The 16,006-nt window shown below is 34.7% G+C and overlaps 1 protein-coding gene across 5 annotated transcripts in view; it reads left to right on the forward strand.

Annotated features, from left to right (window-relative positions):
* LOC150106665 (uncharacterized) overlaps nt 1–16,006 on the forward strand; it is a 272,404-nt gene that overhangs the window by 232,762 nt on the left and 23,636 nt on the right. For all 5 annotated transcript variants that reach the window (XM_090393265.1, XM_090393267.1, XM_090393264.1 and 2 more), the window contains 3 exons: nt 576–705; nt 7,097–7,231; nt 13,175–13,299. In XM_090393265.1, the coding sequence (XP_090249391.1) occupies nt 576–705; nt 7,097–7,231; nt 13,175–13,299 (390 nt within the window). The remainder of the gene's footprint in view (nt 1–575; nt 706–7,096; nt 7,232–13,174; nt 13,300–16,006) is intronic.

Consider the following 16,006-nt stretch of genomic DNA (forward strand, 5'->3'; position numbering starts at 1 on the left):
AGAGCATGGAATGCCGTGGAATGCCTTCTCCCCAGCAGAGGAAAGTCAGGTTACAAAAACCACATGTCAAGACAATGGTTTATTTTTTCCGACACTGCGAGAATTATCCATTGCAAATTTGTTCTTGAGGGCACCACAGTGAATGGTCAGTATTATTTAGGAGTAATGCAACGTCTATACCTTCTATAACTGTATCTACAGTTCTGCTGATTTTGAGTTTGTTCAGTAACTGACTTTTCACTGCTCGGGTTCCCTGATTAGAGTTTTGGATACTTTATTTATCCAGTTGATATCTTAACTAGCGTGACATTTGATCACATTGTTCATTTTGTTTTTGATTGAGTCTACTACAATTTGGTTGCTGAGCTTATTTCTTCTGTATTCATGAATATCTACTAATGAGATGCATCGCAAGAAGGTGAGGATTTGACATCAGGTCAGAAGTCCTTCTCAGTTCTCTGCATATAGAAGAAAATGAAATTTTCTTAAAAACATTCTCCAGGTTTAGAAAAGCATTTTAAAATATCAACTTTAAACATTTATGTGATTGTTATTATTTTTTTGTCTGTTATTAGGAGATACTGAGACAGCAGCATAAAAAGCTTCAGCAAGAGCAGGTGGCCCTACTAAGACAGCAAGAAGAATATTCTCATCACATTTTGCAACAAGAGCATTTAAAAAGGAATTTCCAAAACTTTGATTCTGGTATGTAACAGTACAGTATATAAATATACTTGAAATTAACTGAGTTACTTTTATTGACTTTGGCATGTAATATTGTCTCATTACTAGAAACTATAAAGTTCTGATTGAAACTATAAAATTCTGATTGAAACTTTGATTGAAACTTATAATTATAAATAACAACATTTAGTGGCATAGTTTTACTCCTAAACATGCCACTGCCATAACTAAGTTTATGCTTTCCCACTGTTGAGTAAATGATCATTGAAGTAAACAGAGTTTGATATCAGTTTGTTTGCTTAATAAAGACTCATAAATTTAAAAATAATAATAATAATAATTGGACTCACAGTTATTACCAAAAGTCTGTGATCAGTTTCTTTCTTTATTTAATTTTTGTCAGTATTTCCAAATTGTAGGATAGGCCATCAAATTAATGGGATGAGATATCATTATCACAGGCATTCCTTTCCTGAGAATATGAAATACATTTTAGCTAAATATTATTGCATGCGATAGAAATTTGCATGAAAGGAAAAAATAACTGAATTGATTACACACACACACTCTCTCTCTCTCTCTCTCTCTCTCTCTCTCTCTGAATGGCCAGTTTATTAGGTGTATTCTCTGTCATCCATGAAATCTACTGTTTTGCTGTTTGATCGGTGTCATTTGTACACTTCATTATATGTGATAATAGGCCAACAAAGGCAATCTGAATGACTTTGAGGTTAGAATAATAAAGTCATCACCAGAAATTCCAGTATCGTATGGTAGTCCTGTGGCTAGAGAGCTTGTTGATGTTGAGAGACTGACAGATGATTATCAGAATCCTGTCGACTAATAGATGAGTCACAATAAATCAAATGGCAGTGCAGTGTTAGATCTGAAACGGACGACCTCATTCTAAATGACGTTGCCTTTCCAGAGTCTAACAGAAGATATCCATTAAATGAGCATACTTATCATTTTGGCACAATTTAACTATATCTTAAAAGAAATAACAACTGGCAAATTAGAATAAGAACTGTTTGTATTGTAACTGTAAGTCAAACAAAAAAGGACTCACACGAGAGTAATTATCAGTGAATTTCTACACATGAAAGAATGCCAATAATTTGGTAAGAAGGGGCAGAGGTCACCCGATACCACAATAGCAGTGTAAGCACCTGTGGGTGCTACCTCTGAGAAAACATCAAGATGCATGCATTCCTGGAATTGGAAAACCCTGTATGAGGAATGGTGAAGTCACCCAGTCGGGGACGAATCGAAAGGAGAAATCAAACTCGGAAAGGTGGTGCTCATGGGAAGCGTATAAAACCTGCAACACAGAATTGAACCCCCCCCCCCCCCCATTTTGTTTGTTCCTGTATTCTCACTGTGTGCTTCGAGTGGTCATCGTGTTTCAGTTCTTATCTTTAAGAGCTGATCTTCGAGAAATCCCAGTATGGCACCGCCACAGAACACTGCAAATTTTGAGCGGAGGCCGTCGGTAAGAAATAGCATCGATGTAAATCCTTAGTAAAGAAACTGAGCACCCGATCCAGGGAAAGCACATGATTCCCACGTGGCAACAGAACCAAGGCAGCCAGAACCTCGCAAGAAGGAAGAACGGAGAAAATCCCAAAGGAACCTAAGATAGAGTAGATAAGTACTTTTACATATTCTAGCTCTTTAGAGAACTTGACTAACAGAAACGGAAGAAAGTGTATCTTGAATTTATGATAAGTTATGATAAGGATAAACATGAAGAATTAATATATGTGTGTATTACTCTATGCCATTAAAACTGAATTCTGAGAACTATTCACTTACTAGAGATTCTGTCGTGACCTACTCAAGGGAGATCAATAATGTGCCAAATACCTAGCTGGCTCCTATTAAGTTGTAAACCAAATATTTGATAAGTTGAAGGAATAGTGTTGTAAAGATTAAGAAATCCATGTTTATTAAGAATGGGAGAGTGAGAGAAACGTAAGAGTTTTAACCTAGCATTAATATCAATTTTGTCTTTGTATTGTAATTAATTATGAATTCATTAAATTTGTATGTTACCTTTCATGCTTGTTTTTCTGACCATGTTGACTGACCTAGACCCTTCATAAAAATATGAACCTGGTGATCATATACGTGCGCGGGGACATCCTAAGTAAGAAAGGAAAAGGGGCATGACTGCAAACAGACTAGAAAACCTACGGCTTCTGATTTCAAGCGAATTATATTAGTAGCACCTGATACGCTATAACCATCCTAGGCCGAGTTTGACTCTGTCCTTAAACCCCAGGCTGGCGCAGGAAATAAAATTGTCTCTGAGCAAATGTGGATGACTTATAGAGATCAGGGAATAGGTATTTTCTGGGGGCCCAAAATTTAGAGATTGTCAGATTAGCAGTAAGATCAAATACTCAAATGTTAGGCAGACGATTTAGGGATATATAATGGTCAAAGATAGCAGACAGAGGCAGAGGCCAACTTATATATTAAGATAAGGGAAAGAGTAGTGACCACTAAATCAAATAGCATTGGTCAATGGGGAGATAATACCAGACGTAACAGCAGCATATCAGTGGTTGTTCCACACTTTGAGAGTAAGGTTTGGATATGGTAATAGCATGAATCACTGGATATGTTATCTAGTTGGCAGTATTGCAAATGCTTGGTGTTGATGGTGTGGGAAGTGTTATTTAGTACATGTTATGTCCCATGATATTGGTTGAACAAAAGTGGAATGCCACAGTTTAGTTAAATATTATTGACAACCAGGTTCATGCCCCCACAGATTATCCATCTGATAAGGGTTACTTCTAACAAGGCAGTGGATAGTTAAAAACAGTTCTAGGAGCATAAGAATGACTTTGCCATACTTCATTAGACTGCTCAGTCATCTGGTCACAACTTAATTGAGCATCTTTTGAATAATGTAGAATGGAGTGTTTTTTTTTTTTTTGACAGTAATCTACTGCAGTCCAGTCTTGAAACTGCTGCTGCAGATATAACTGTGGAGTCCATCCACTAACTAACTTGAAACTTTATAATAATGAAAAATATTAATTCAGCTTCAGAAATTATATATATATATATATTTTTTTTTTAAGGTAATCCCATTTGTGAGAGGTTGTTTAGCATGTAGTACATTAGTACTATGAATGGTTAGAAAGATATGGAGAAAGAAGAAACTTGTTAACACTAGATTTGAAGATCTGTAGATTGTACTTCTATACCAGGCTGGTTGGCTAAGGTAGCTTATCTACTCTCCCATCAACTGGCTTTAGGTTTGAATTGTGGGTTTAGATGTTTGTGATTGTCCTGAGTGAGAGATCAGTTTCATTGCCTGGTGTGAGAACTCTTCCCCATTTATTAGAGGTCTGAAATGGCTTGAAAAAAAAAAGTTCAGTGTTTGGTCTCTGGAGCAGAGTGTTTGGACTATGTAAGAAATAAATAAAAAATACAAAAAAATATAAAATTAATAAAAGGAAAAAAAAGTTTAATCCCATCCATGGTACTTATGCCCTAGAGTAGTGTTTCCCAGAGTGTGGTATGCATATCCCCAGGGGTATGAGGCACTTTTTGTTTTTATATTTTTGTTGCCTGTTGTCACAGATAAGTGCAGTCCTATTCTCTAATTATTTTTTTCAATAACTGAAAAAAAAATTTAATTGGGAGTTTTAAACAAAATGCGTCTCTTGGCATGTAACAACCAGCGTCTGTTAGAGCCGTGTCTGGTTGACGGCATGATTACGTTCCAACTGGTTCAAAATTTTTTGCATTAAATGTTTAAATTCAAATAGTTTGAAACACATGGAATTTGACTAAATTAATTGTATATGTATATATTGAATTCATATAATTTAAAAGCTATTTAATAATTTATAAAAGTGTTTCACATGCTAGTAATTTATTATAAACACAAATGCTAAAAAACAAATGCCTTTATAATTATTTGCATTTGATTAAAATATTATTATTTATAAATTTTCCAGATTATGTTTTCCTGAGGGAGGGGGGTGTCAGTGTTACTAAAATTTGAAAGGAGTACATGTGTGCAGAAAGCTTGAGAAACTGTCTTATGCCCTAGAAGTTTGCAAAAAAAAAAAAAAACTTTTGTGGGTGGGAATAATATTAAAAAAATACACAAAAGGGAAAGCTGTTTCAAAAGAAAGCAGCAGGAAAAGAAATCAAAAATGGATAAAAATTTGTTCTGTGAGTTTGGAGTTGAACTTCAAACAGGTTATTTGTACTAAATTACAGGTGATTGATGAGGCTAGAGATCTGATGGTGATGGTGGATAGAGATTTGAAATTCTGAGGACATATTGCATGAGTTGGCAAAATAGCTGCTTAGAGGATTACTTGGATTTTGAAGAACACATTGACAAGTAATGATAGGGAAGCTACTATCCCTCTTTATAAGGCTATGATTCAGTCACAGTTGATTACTATACTCAAATTTGGTCACCTGTATTTCTTGGGGACTAGAAGGAGATGGAGAGGATTCAGAGATGAGCAACGAAGCTTGTGACAGGCCCGTGGAATGTTCCCTATGAGGATACACTGAAGATGTGTGGGTTGCAACAGAGTTTAGCTGGTGTGTTGGAGGAGAGGGGATATGATAGAAATTTATAAGTTACTAAAGGGATTTGATACGATTGACACAAAAGAAATTTTTCAGTACATGGGAAGTAGAGGGAAAACAAGGAGTTTCACTTGAAAGTTGTTTAAGAGTGTGATTAGTAAGGGTGTGTGTGTATGTGGTGTATGGACTAGGTTCTTTACTTGGAGAGTGGTGAACGAGTGGAATGGATTCCCAGAAGTGATTGTGACCATCCCTACAGTGAATACATTTAAGGAAATGTATGATAAGCATTGTGTTAATGGATAGAGTGGAATGAATATATTTTTTTATTCAGGTCTCCTGTGTTTTACTAAATTTCAACCACTGTACTTTCAGTATTATCACCGATATTTACATTTTTCGGTTTTCTATCAATATGCTCTACTCTGCTATCATGTAATTTGCTCTCTTTACGTTCACTCTCAAAACATTTATTATACACTCGCTCTCCATCCACAACTTTAAACTTTCACAATTAACACTTCTCACAAATTTTGCACTGGACACAATCATACAAATTTAGCTCACCCAATCAAGATGTCTTGGCTGCCATTGTTCTGTTATTCGTAGGTGCATACCAACGATATATATAGTTAAAAGAAATATACACATTTTATTTTCATCTGAATAACTTAGTCTATCTCACACACTCATAAAACAAATAAATACAATAAATTAACTCAATATTATTCAAAAATTTCAAGGAAAAAAAAATTCATGATTCTGCAGAATGAAAAGTAATCATTGACATTCACCAAACATCCTCAAACCCAAATACCTTACACCCATCCATCCATTATAATCTTATATCCATCCTCACATTTCCTTGTCTAACCAAAGTATTTATATCCACAACCGTTTACTAAATCTCTTGCTCATTTACTCCTTATATCTAAAACACTAATCACCATGTTCTCCCTCCCTCCTGAAAAACAGACTCTGTACACTCTCTCATTTATGATATCTTTAATAATGAAATTCCCACTTAATGCCACTCTTGTGGTAGGTGATGAGTCATTTGACATCTCTTTTTTGTCTACTTTCTCTCATTCTGTTCTTTCATACCCTTTCATTTACATCTGCAAAATATCTAATCTCATTTCTCATGATGAACTTATTCTTCAAATCTTGCATTTTCTTCACTCCACACTACTCTTTTGTATTCTGGCCATCATACTTTCTTTTATTTCCACAAGTATGCTTACTTTTGTTCTGTCATTCTTCAGTCATATTCACGGCACTCTTATTTTATAACTCACCCTTCTGACTAATATCATTTATAGCCTTACTCTCTTCTATTCTTTTTCTGACATCCACTCCTCATTCCCTTTTATCATTTACTGATATCTTGCAGTCCATTAAGCATCATGCTTTCTGCAAATACATACCTTTTCATTTCGCTTGTTTAGTCTCTCAAACACATCTCCCATATTTCCTCAAGCATACATACGTACTGTACTCATGACACAAACCATTCTTGAGAAATTTATGCTATTTATCACTTAGTGAATAACATACATTACACAAGGATTTTTTTTTCTTTCATTTTTTTTCTGTAAATAGATTTCAGCTGAATAGCATAGGGTTTTCTCTGCATGATAACAATTGTTTTTACCATCATTTTGTTATTCAGTGCAAGCTACAAATTGCACAAAAAACATGACCTACAACCTATGAAGTTCTACAGCTTTGAAAATATTATTTTCTAATGGCAGTGGGGTTTATTAATTTTATGTAACTTCTTTATTATAAATATGTTAATGCTACTTAATTTTCCATGAAAATTGATTTTATCTTATAGCACCATCAGAATCATCTGGTATAATAAAATCATCTTCAATGGAATTATTGCAAGCAAATACTCAGGAAAATGCAATTCTTGCTAGTCATTGTCAGCAAAGTAGTATTTTAGATAATTCTTCAAGGGAAAAAATTGGTAAGTTATAAATCTTGACATGTTATCCTTTATAGGAGAAAACAATAATTTCTTATTTGGTTAATTTACACACAGACATATATGTATATATATATATAGTAAAACCCCTTTTTTGCACTTTTCAAGGGACTGATGAAAAAAAGTGTAAATAGCAGGAAATGTAAAAAAACATTTTAAAAAGGCTGAAAGATGACTTACTACTAGATTACAAAATTTAATAACTGAAAATAAATGAATTTACAATTACTTACATTTATCTATTTTAAAAAATCTTTAATTGTTGATTGTTTTTTTTTTTTTTTTTTTTTTTTTTTGACATAGTACCAGATTCCTTTGCATTGAGTTCAGTGCTTGATCTGTTTTTTACCATCGCGTTCAAAGTGGACACAGAGAGTCCAGATCTTTTGCTAAATGCACACATATTCCGGCATGCCAATCTACACGTTGCAGAATTGCCATCTTTTTTTCTATTGAAATACATTTTCTGTCTTTTTCTCCATGTTACTAACATGGATAACCCACCACCGCAACTTTCACATGCTAATTTACGTAGCAGAAATTCTGCAATATCAATTTGTACTGTGATTGAAAAATCACGGTATCACTACATTACTGCTGCAAACTTGCAAGTCACCCTGATGGCAGAAATGAAACTACAGCTGAAAGCAACGCCATCTGGGAACAGAAATGCGCAGATTTCCGCAAAAATCAATTCGAAAATCAGTATTGCCACCCGAGAAAAAAACACAAATCACGGAAAATAACGTCCACATCAAGTTGTTAATGGCAGGAAAACAATATATTGTAAGAATAGGCCTTAAGACAGGACCAATAGAAAATGACGTAAATGACAGGAAAACGTAAATTGCGGGAACATAAAAACGAGGTTTTACTGTATATATATATACATATACAGTAAACCCTTGCCGAGCGCGGATTTGCAGAATGCGATTTTGCACATGTGTTATCTTAATTGTTTCCATTTAATTTGTCCAATGCTAGAATTTCATTCTTTACGCGGCATGCTGCAGAGCGTCGGCTGACAGCCCTGCTTGGCGCGGCCCGCTAGCTGAGTGACCTAGGCCTAGTTGCGATCATTTCACTCACGTTAGCAGAGCTGTAATCACATATTTATCAGTGTTTATCCTCTTCTCCTTTTGCATTTGTATTTCTTTTAATTTCAAAAATTCAATATGACATCTAAGAGGAAGAATGAAGATGATAAAGCAACAAAAAGATGCAAAGTTTTGACATTATCTCAGAAAATTGAAATTTTAGATAAGTTGAAAAATGGTACACATGTTTCATTGCTTGCAAGAGAACTAGCTATAAACGAATCAAGCATAAGAACAATATGGGAGAATGAAGAAAAGATTCAGTCTAGTGTCAAAGCTTCAGGCAATACTTTGGAAAAGATGAAAAAAATATTAATAGCTTGGATTGACAATCAAGTAAACGAAAAAGGCTCAGTTGTGGATGGTGTTGCCATTTGAAACAAAGCTTTAGATTTGTTTTCTTTCGTTTTAAATAAAGATGGCCAATCGTCAGAGAAAATTGACTTTCAAGCAAGCAAAGATTGGCTTGAAAACTTCATGCGTTGCTTTAATTTGCACAATGTAAAGCTTCAGGGAGAAGCTGGCTCTGCAGATAAAGAAGCAACAGAGAAATTCAATCCCCAATTTTTGAAATTCATTGAAGAGAGGGGTTACGTTCCACAACAAGTTTTCAATGCGGATGAGACGGGCCTATTTTATAAGCGAATGGGACAACGAACCTACATCACAAAGACACAAAAGGTTGCTCCAGGTTTTAAAGCTTTTAAGGATAGACTCACTTTGCTTTTTTGTGGAAATGCATCAGGTGACTTCAAGTGCAAGCCTCTGCTCATTTATTGATCCAAAATGCCTCGTGCATTGCAGGGAAAAATTTTGAGCAGTTGCCCGTTGTGTGGAAGTGGAATAGGAAAGTTTGGGTAACAAAAGTCCTCTTTAATAACTGGTTTTGAAAATTCCTTTGTTAAAGAAGTCAAACATTACTTAGAACAGCAAAACCTGTGCTTCAAAGTTCTCCTAATTCTCAATAATGCTCCAGGACACGATGCTGAAGCCCTCACAACATTGCATCCGAATGTAGAGGTTTTATTCCTCCTACCTAACACCACTTCCTTAATCTAACCAATGGATCAAGGAATCATAAAAATATTCAAAGCCTATTATGTCAAGCATGTTTACACCTCTGCAAATAAAGCACTAGACAAAGGAAAGCACGACATGCTAATGGCATTTTGGAAGCGATTCAACATAAGCCACTGCATAGAAATGATTAAACTCGCATGGGAACAAATGAATTCATCAACATTGAATGCTTGCTGGCATCAGCTCTGGCCAGAAGTTGTCAACAATTTTAAAGGATTTCCGTCGATTGAAAATGAAGCCAAAGAAATCATACAAATTGCAAAAGCAATTGGCAGCGAAGAATTTTCAGATATAGAAGAAGGAGAAGTCAAAGAATTAATTGAGAATGACGATCAAGAAATGACGAATGAAGAATTAGATGATTTTGTAACACCAGCCAATAGTGAAGAAGAAGAAGATAAAGCACCTTTAACTTACAAGAAGTTAAACGAATTGTTAAAAAAGGTGCAGGAACTGTCTGATTTTGCAATGGAGATTGACCCAAATGAAGAAAGAAGAGGACACTTTATGAAAGGCATTGAAAAACTCTGTGCTCCTTACCACAAAACTTTTAAAGAGTTTCGTCAGTCATTATCCCAAGCAAAAATCACTAGCTTTTTTTAAAAAATAATTGTATCATGTACCTACTTATTAAGCAGTAATAAAAATCCTTTCAATTAACATTTGTTTCATTTTTCCCTTTTAATTACAACAATATTTAGGTTAGTTTAAATTATACATACATACTTTCTTAATTTAAACTATACCTAACGCATTTTTTTCCATAGAAAGTTAACTTTGCGGAACGCGATTTTGCCATGCGTGCAATGTATTAATGATGTAACCCCCGTGTTCGGCGAGGGTTTACTGTATATATTGTGGCATCACATGCCAATTTAGGTTGGGTGTACTGTTGTGTGCCTTATCCAACCCATGCAAAATTCACATCAATTTGACCATATGATTGCATTTTTATTGATGTATAAAAGTTTTAAGAGGGCATAGTGCATCAGATCTCATTTTAATTGGTCCAGTGCAATTAATTATAGGATAACTTTGAATACTTTAATTTGTCAATTAATATAACTTTAAATATGGAAAGTATAAAGGTCAAATGAACAATAGCTATGCTTCATTCGTGCTATTTATGTGAGAAGCACAAAGGGTTTACGCTTTGTTGTGGGATTAGGTTGTCATTGCAAATACTAGAATGAGAGATGGATAATTTGAAGTTTCATATGATTTTTAAATATAACCATATAATATGCACAGAAATCGGAAAAAGTAATCACTTGAGAAATTATTATTTTTCCAGATTGAACCAAAGAAAGGCTGAAATAACTCATTCTACTTATTTATGCACAAGTTCTAACCTCCTTTGACTATAATCATACAATTTGTGAAAGCTCTGGGACAAAATGGGACATTCAGCAGATTGTCAACACTGTTTCCCCATTGTAAATATTGGCAAAAAAGTTATAAATTATTTATAGAAAATTATATATTAAAAACTTGTCTATATCGGTGTCCTAAACATGTCAGTTCACACTTTACACATGCAAAACAGATGAAACTCAGAAAACAAAAACAGCAACTTATGACAAATGACAACATTCAGTTGGATTGATTGACGAATGACCAATCACAGCCACTGATTTCTAGGTGTGATTGTCTCAACACACACACACACCCTGCCTGGGTAGTTTAAAACCACTGGATAGCTAAGAATTTAACCTGCTGTGCCATCTCTACATCTGTTCAAAGGTGTTCGTATTTCTGACCACACATCCTGGCTATTAATGTGAATGTGATGCAATGTTTATGCATCAAAAAGTATCCTCTTCAAGAGTCATTAGTATATTGTGTTTAATTTTAGGAATCGCATGAAGCCAGAAAACAATTAGAGGAGTCTTTAGGAATAAATGCAAAAGTATAATATCAATGATATTGCTATTCTGTGGATGTGCTTTGCACACATAGTATACTGGATATGCATCCCTGGGGATCTAATAAGTCTGACTGACTTAATTTTTAAATCAGCAGAACCAGCTACCAAGAAACCTGAAACCATTTAGTTTATGAATGATAAACTAAATGGTTTCAGATTTCATGTTAGCTGGTCTGCTGACTTTAAAAATTAACTCAGTCAGACTTATTTGATCCTGCACTGCATGTCAAAGTGGTGAAGTTAATAGAGCATATCAAAAGTTCCTGTCAAATAAGTCAGCTTGTGCTCTTAGAGAATACAGAGACAAATGCAAGAATGCTAAATACTGTGTAAAACTAGCTTAACAAAAATCAAGGGTGGGCTTTGGCAAGAATATAGAAAATAAATATCAAGAAGGTGGCAAAATATTCTGGAGGTTGTTGAAGAAGCTTAGGAATGGAGGAAAGAGTGCTGTAAAAGGAGTTAGAGATGATAAAGGTGACATGAAAACGGGAGAAAAAGATATCCTTGAAGTATGGATTAATTACTTTGAAAAACTGCTAAATGAAACAAGCAGTGACGACAGCACAGTGGTAAAAAACACTGACCAGGCATGCAGGCAGGAATACATATCCATACATGAAGTAGAAAAAGCCATCAAAGGCTTGAATGTGGAAAGGCATCAGGAGTAGATGATATTCGACCAGAAATGCTGAACTATGGTGGTATAAGAGTCTTACAGTGGCTGCACTGCATAGTTCAGAAAGCCTGGACAGAGGGACGAATTTCCGATGATTGGAGTAGAGCTCTCATAGTACCCATATATAAAAAGAGAAATAAAACTGAATGTGAGAATTATAGAGGTATTTTCCTACTGGGTGTTCCTGGCAAGATCTATGCAAGTATACTTGAGAAACTTTGAAATTTCAGCTCTTTCTAATGAGAACATGGATCTTAAGAGAGCCTGATCTGGTAAGGATACTCAAGTTGAATCAGTATTAAAAATTCTAAAATGATTATTTTTATTTATAAAAAATTAGTAAAATGTGCATAATATTAATAATTGACTTTTATTTTTCATTGAACATAGTGCCATTCATTCTGTTATATAGAATATGAAATAATTAGAGGTATAAAAGTTGTATTTCTTAAAATTATCTATTTCAACATGCTACAGTAAAACTAAGATGAACTGGTTCAATACTAATTAAAATTATATACAAATATTTTGTAATAAGTAGCTCATCCCTTTTCATCAGATATGAGATATTATGACACTGTTTGAATCCATTTAGAGAAGTTGGAGGAGGAATATTAATTCATGTAGTTCTGCATAATGAACTTTCATTGAATAAATGTTTATTATCACTCTTAATGAATATTCAATAATACAAAGTTACTTATACTTCTGTGTAGTAGCTTTGTATTACTCTTTATTCCTTTTTTCCATAAACTTGCTGGTCTGGCAATCTAAAAATTCAGATTATGACATAATATTGCAGATATTAGATTGATAGTCATAAATATCTCTAAGTATAGTCAACTCTTACTACAGTGAACTTTTATTAACTACAGAAATAATTTTTTATAGAGGTTAAAGAAAGAAAATGTACCTAAGTTAGTTTTGCTGTAGTGAATTTCTTTTAGGCTATTTTAGTGATTTATTATAGGAAGTGAGTTTGAAACGTGCTTTTATAGTGTGTCAACTGTAAATATTAACTTTTTTTTTTTTCTAATTTTCTATTTATACAGTTCTTGATTTTGATTTATTCTAAAGATGTTCATTATTTTTGATGCCTTCCAATATGTCTTTTCTTGAAATTTTGTGTTATTTATTCACAGTGGATAGCAGCCATGTGTTAGAACAAGTGAACCAGTCGTCCATGCCACAGAAATCTTTAAATTTTGGCTGTGTACCTAAGTCAAAAGGTGTGCAAATTAGTCAGTGCCGGAGGCAAAATGAAAAGGTGAACCATTTATGAAATAGATATTTGATTATTTGGCCATAGACCATAAAATACATGCAATTAACAGATATAGTAGATAATGCTGGCAGGATTAACTGCCATATCATAGTGCAAATTAGGTTTCTACAAAGCCAGTTACTTGGCCTTTAACAGACTATTAAACTTAACACAAGGAAAGATAAGTTGAGATATAATTTGATATGTAAACATTAAATTAAATATAAAAATTTAAACAAGGATTCCAAATATAGAATGATGACATCAAGTTCCGTTTGGCAGTTGACATTGTGCCATCATGTTTGTTTCTGGTTTTGTGGAAGAACTTGGAGAACTAGCTGAGTTCAGATTTTCATTTTATGACAAATAGTTAGGAAATAATGGGAAAACAGGGATCTGTATTTAAGTTTGTTGATCTGGGGGGGGGGGGAACATATAACAAGGTGCCAAGAGAAAAGCAGTTCATAATGCTACAGTTTAGCATGGCATTTTACCTATGAGAATTTTACTCTGGTCTTTCTAGTAGTTTGTTACAGTGGGTGGATGAATTTATCATAGCGGTTTGCTATAGTTAAGAGTACTTTATTTGAAAAGCACATTTCAAGATAAGTATCTCGCCTCATCTTCAGAATAAACATTGAACAACTGGACCACTACATAAGCAAGAATGGAATGAAAGTAAACACTACAAAGTACATTCTTTTTTACTGTTCTGTAGCCAGCAGTACAATACTCTTAGAAAACTAATGAACAATTTAAGTAGGCCAAGTAATGAGGTGCAAAAGGTTTGGTATTATAAAAGAAGAAAAATTTCAGATTATTAATAACAGCTTAAAGTTACCAATTTTTTGAAATTTTGAGATATTTGAATCATCATTGTAATTCAAATTAGGTTGATTGTGTTGGGCTTCATAATATTCCTTGAAAAGTCACTCAGATTTGTGAGAACTGATGTGTGGAACTTTTGTCTTATTACAAAGAATCATGTGGCTTGTAGAGAGTCCATGTTTTATAAGACCAGACTTCTCATGATAATGTAAAGGGATGTAATCCATATACTCCGATCATTGAATGTTTACTGTATGGTAGGTCTGGCTGAAATAAGAAAGATGCATGAACAAAAAAACTGATATACTCCTGGCTGTTTGTTTTACAAGAAGAATGTCATTTTTAATGAAATGCAGATCTTGTTCACTGGCTTGTAGGCTTTCATCTGAAACCAACATTTTTTAGAATCCCCAGAGATACATTCAGAGATGCTTTTGCTGTATTAAATGGACATTCTTTATTCTCTGAAGTGCTGCCAGTTGGAGAGTGCTTGTCTTGCATTTTCCTGAATTTTGGAAGGAGAATAACCATTCAGAATCAAGCAATTCTAAGCTGTGCAATTGAGGTGCTTGGTGAAACATCTGGCAAGATTAGAGAGCAGATGGAGGATTGGTGGTAGAATAATAATGTACAAGAAGCAGTGATGGCTAAGAGGAAGGCAAAGCAGAAAGTGGGACGAGTCAAGAGTGGACTTGGACAGAGAGAAAAAGCGAGAAGCCAAGAGAGTTGTTGCACAGGCAAAGCATATCAAGACCTTTATGAACAATTAGAAACAAAGGAAGGACAGAGAAAGATTTATTGATTAGCAAAATGTAGAAATGAGGTATTAAATGACATCGTACATGTGAGGCAGATCAAAGACTCTGGAGAAAGGGTATTATTAAGGAGGGATGTGGATATAAGAAACAGATGGAGAATATACTTTGAATGGCTTTTGATTGAAGAAAATGCAAGAACTCACAGAGAAGATGGGAAGCCTTATGAGGGGATGGTGCAGAACATTAGTAGAGTGGGTGAAGGAGGCCATAAAGAGGATGAAGAATGGAAAATCGGTGGGCCCTGACAGGATCCCAGTGGAGGCATGGAAGGCACTGGAGGAAGAGGAAATTGACCTGCTGTGGGACCTGTTAATAAAAGATTATCAACAGGAAAATGTACCCAAGGAGTGGAGGGAAAGTACTCTTGTCCCCATCTACAAGAGTAAAGGGGCTGCCCAAGACTGTAAAAATTACAGAGGAATAAAGTTGATGTCCCACACAATGAAAATCCTAGAGAGGGTTCTCGATGGAAGACTGAGGAAGGAGGTGGAGATTGCAAAGGAGCAATTTGGCTTCATGCCTGGTTGATCAATTACAGATGCTATCTTTAGGTTATGACAGATGATGGAAAAGTTTTGAGAGAAGCAACGGGAGCTACATCTGGTATTTATTGATCTGGAGAATTTTTTTTTTTTTTTCACTTGGTTAGACTATAATAAATTTAGTTTAATCCTTTATCCAAGTGTGAGCAAACAAAGTTTGCGCCTGAAAATATCTTCAGGACTGGGGTAAGGTAGTACAACACCGGGCAACTTGTAGCAGAGGTGGACCAAGATAGCATCACTTCTATCTCAGTATCTCCCACAATGCAAAACACATCTCCTTGCAGATATGTATAATGTTATGCATTAAGGGAAGGGCCACTACCCAGACTAGTTTTGACCTTTATTGAGGTCTCTTCACTGGGAGATACTGAGATAGAAGTGATGTTAGCTTGGTCCACCTTTGCTACGAGTTGCCTGATGTTGTACTACCTTACCCCAGTCATGAAGATATTTTCAGGCGCAAACTTTGTTTGCTCACACTTGGATAAAGGATTAAACTAAATTTATTATGATCTGGAG

Source organism: Typopeltis vanoorti, chromosome 5, assembly GCF_054136105.1.
Source record: "Typopeltis vanoorti isolate ZY-2024b chromosome 5, IOZ_Tvanoo_1.0, whole genome shotgun sequence".
In the NCBI taxonomy this organism is placed as follows: Eukaryota; Metazoa; Arthropoda; class Arachnida; order Uropygi; family Thelyphonidae; genus Typopeltis; species Typopeltis vanoorti.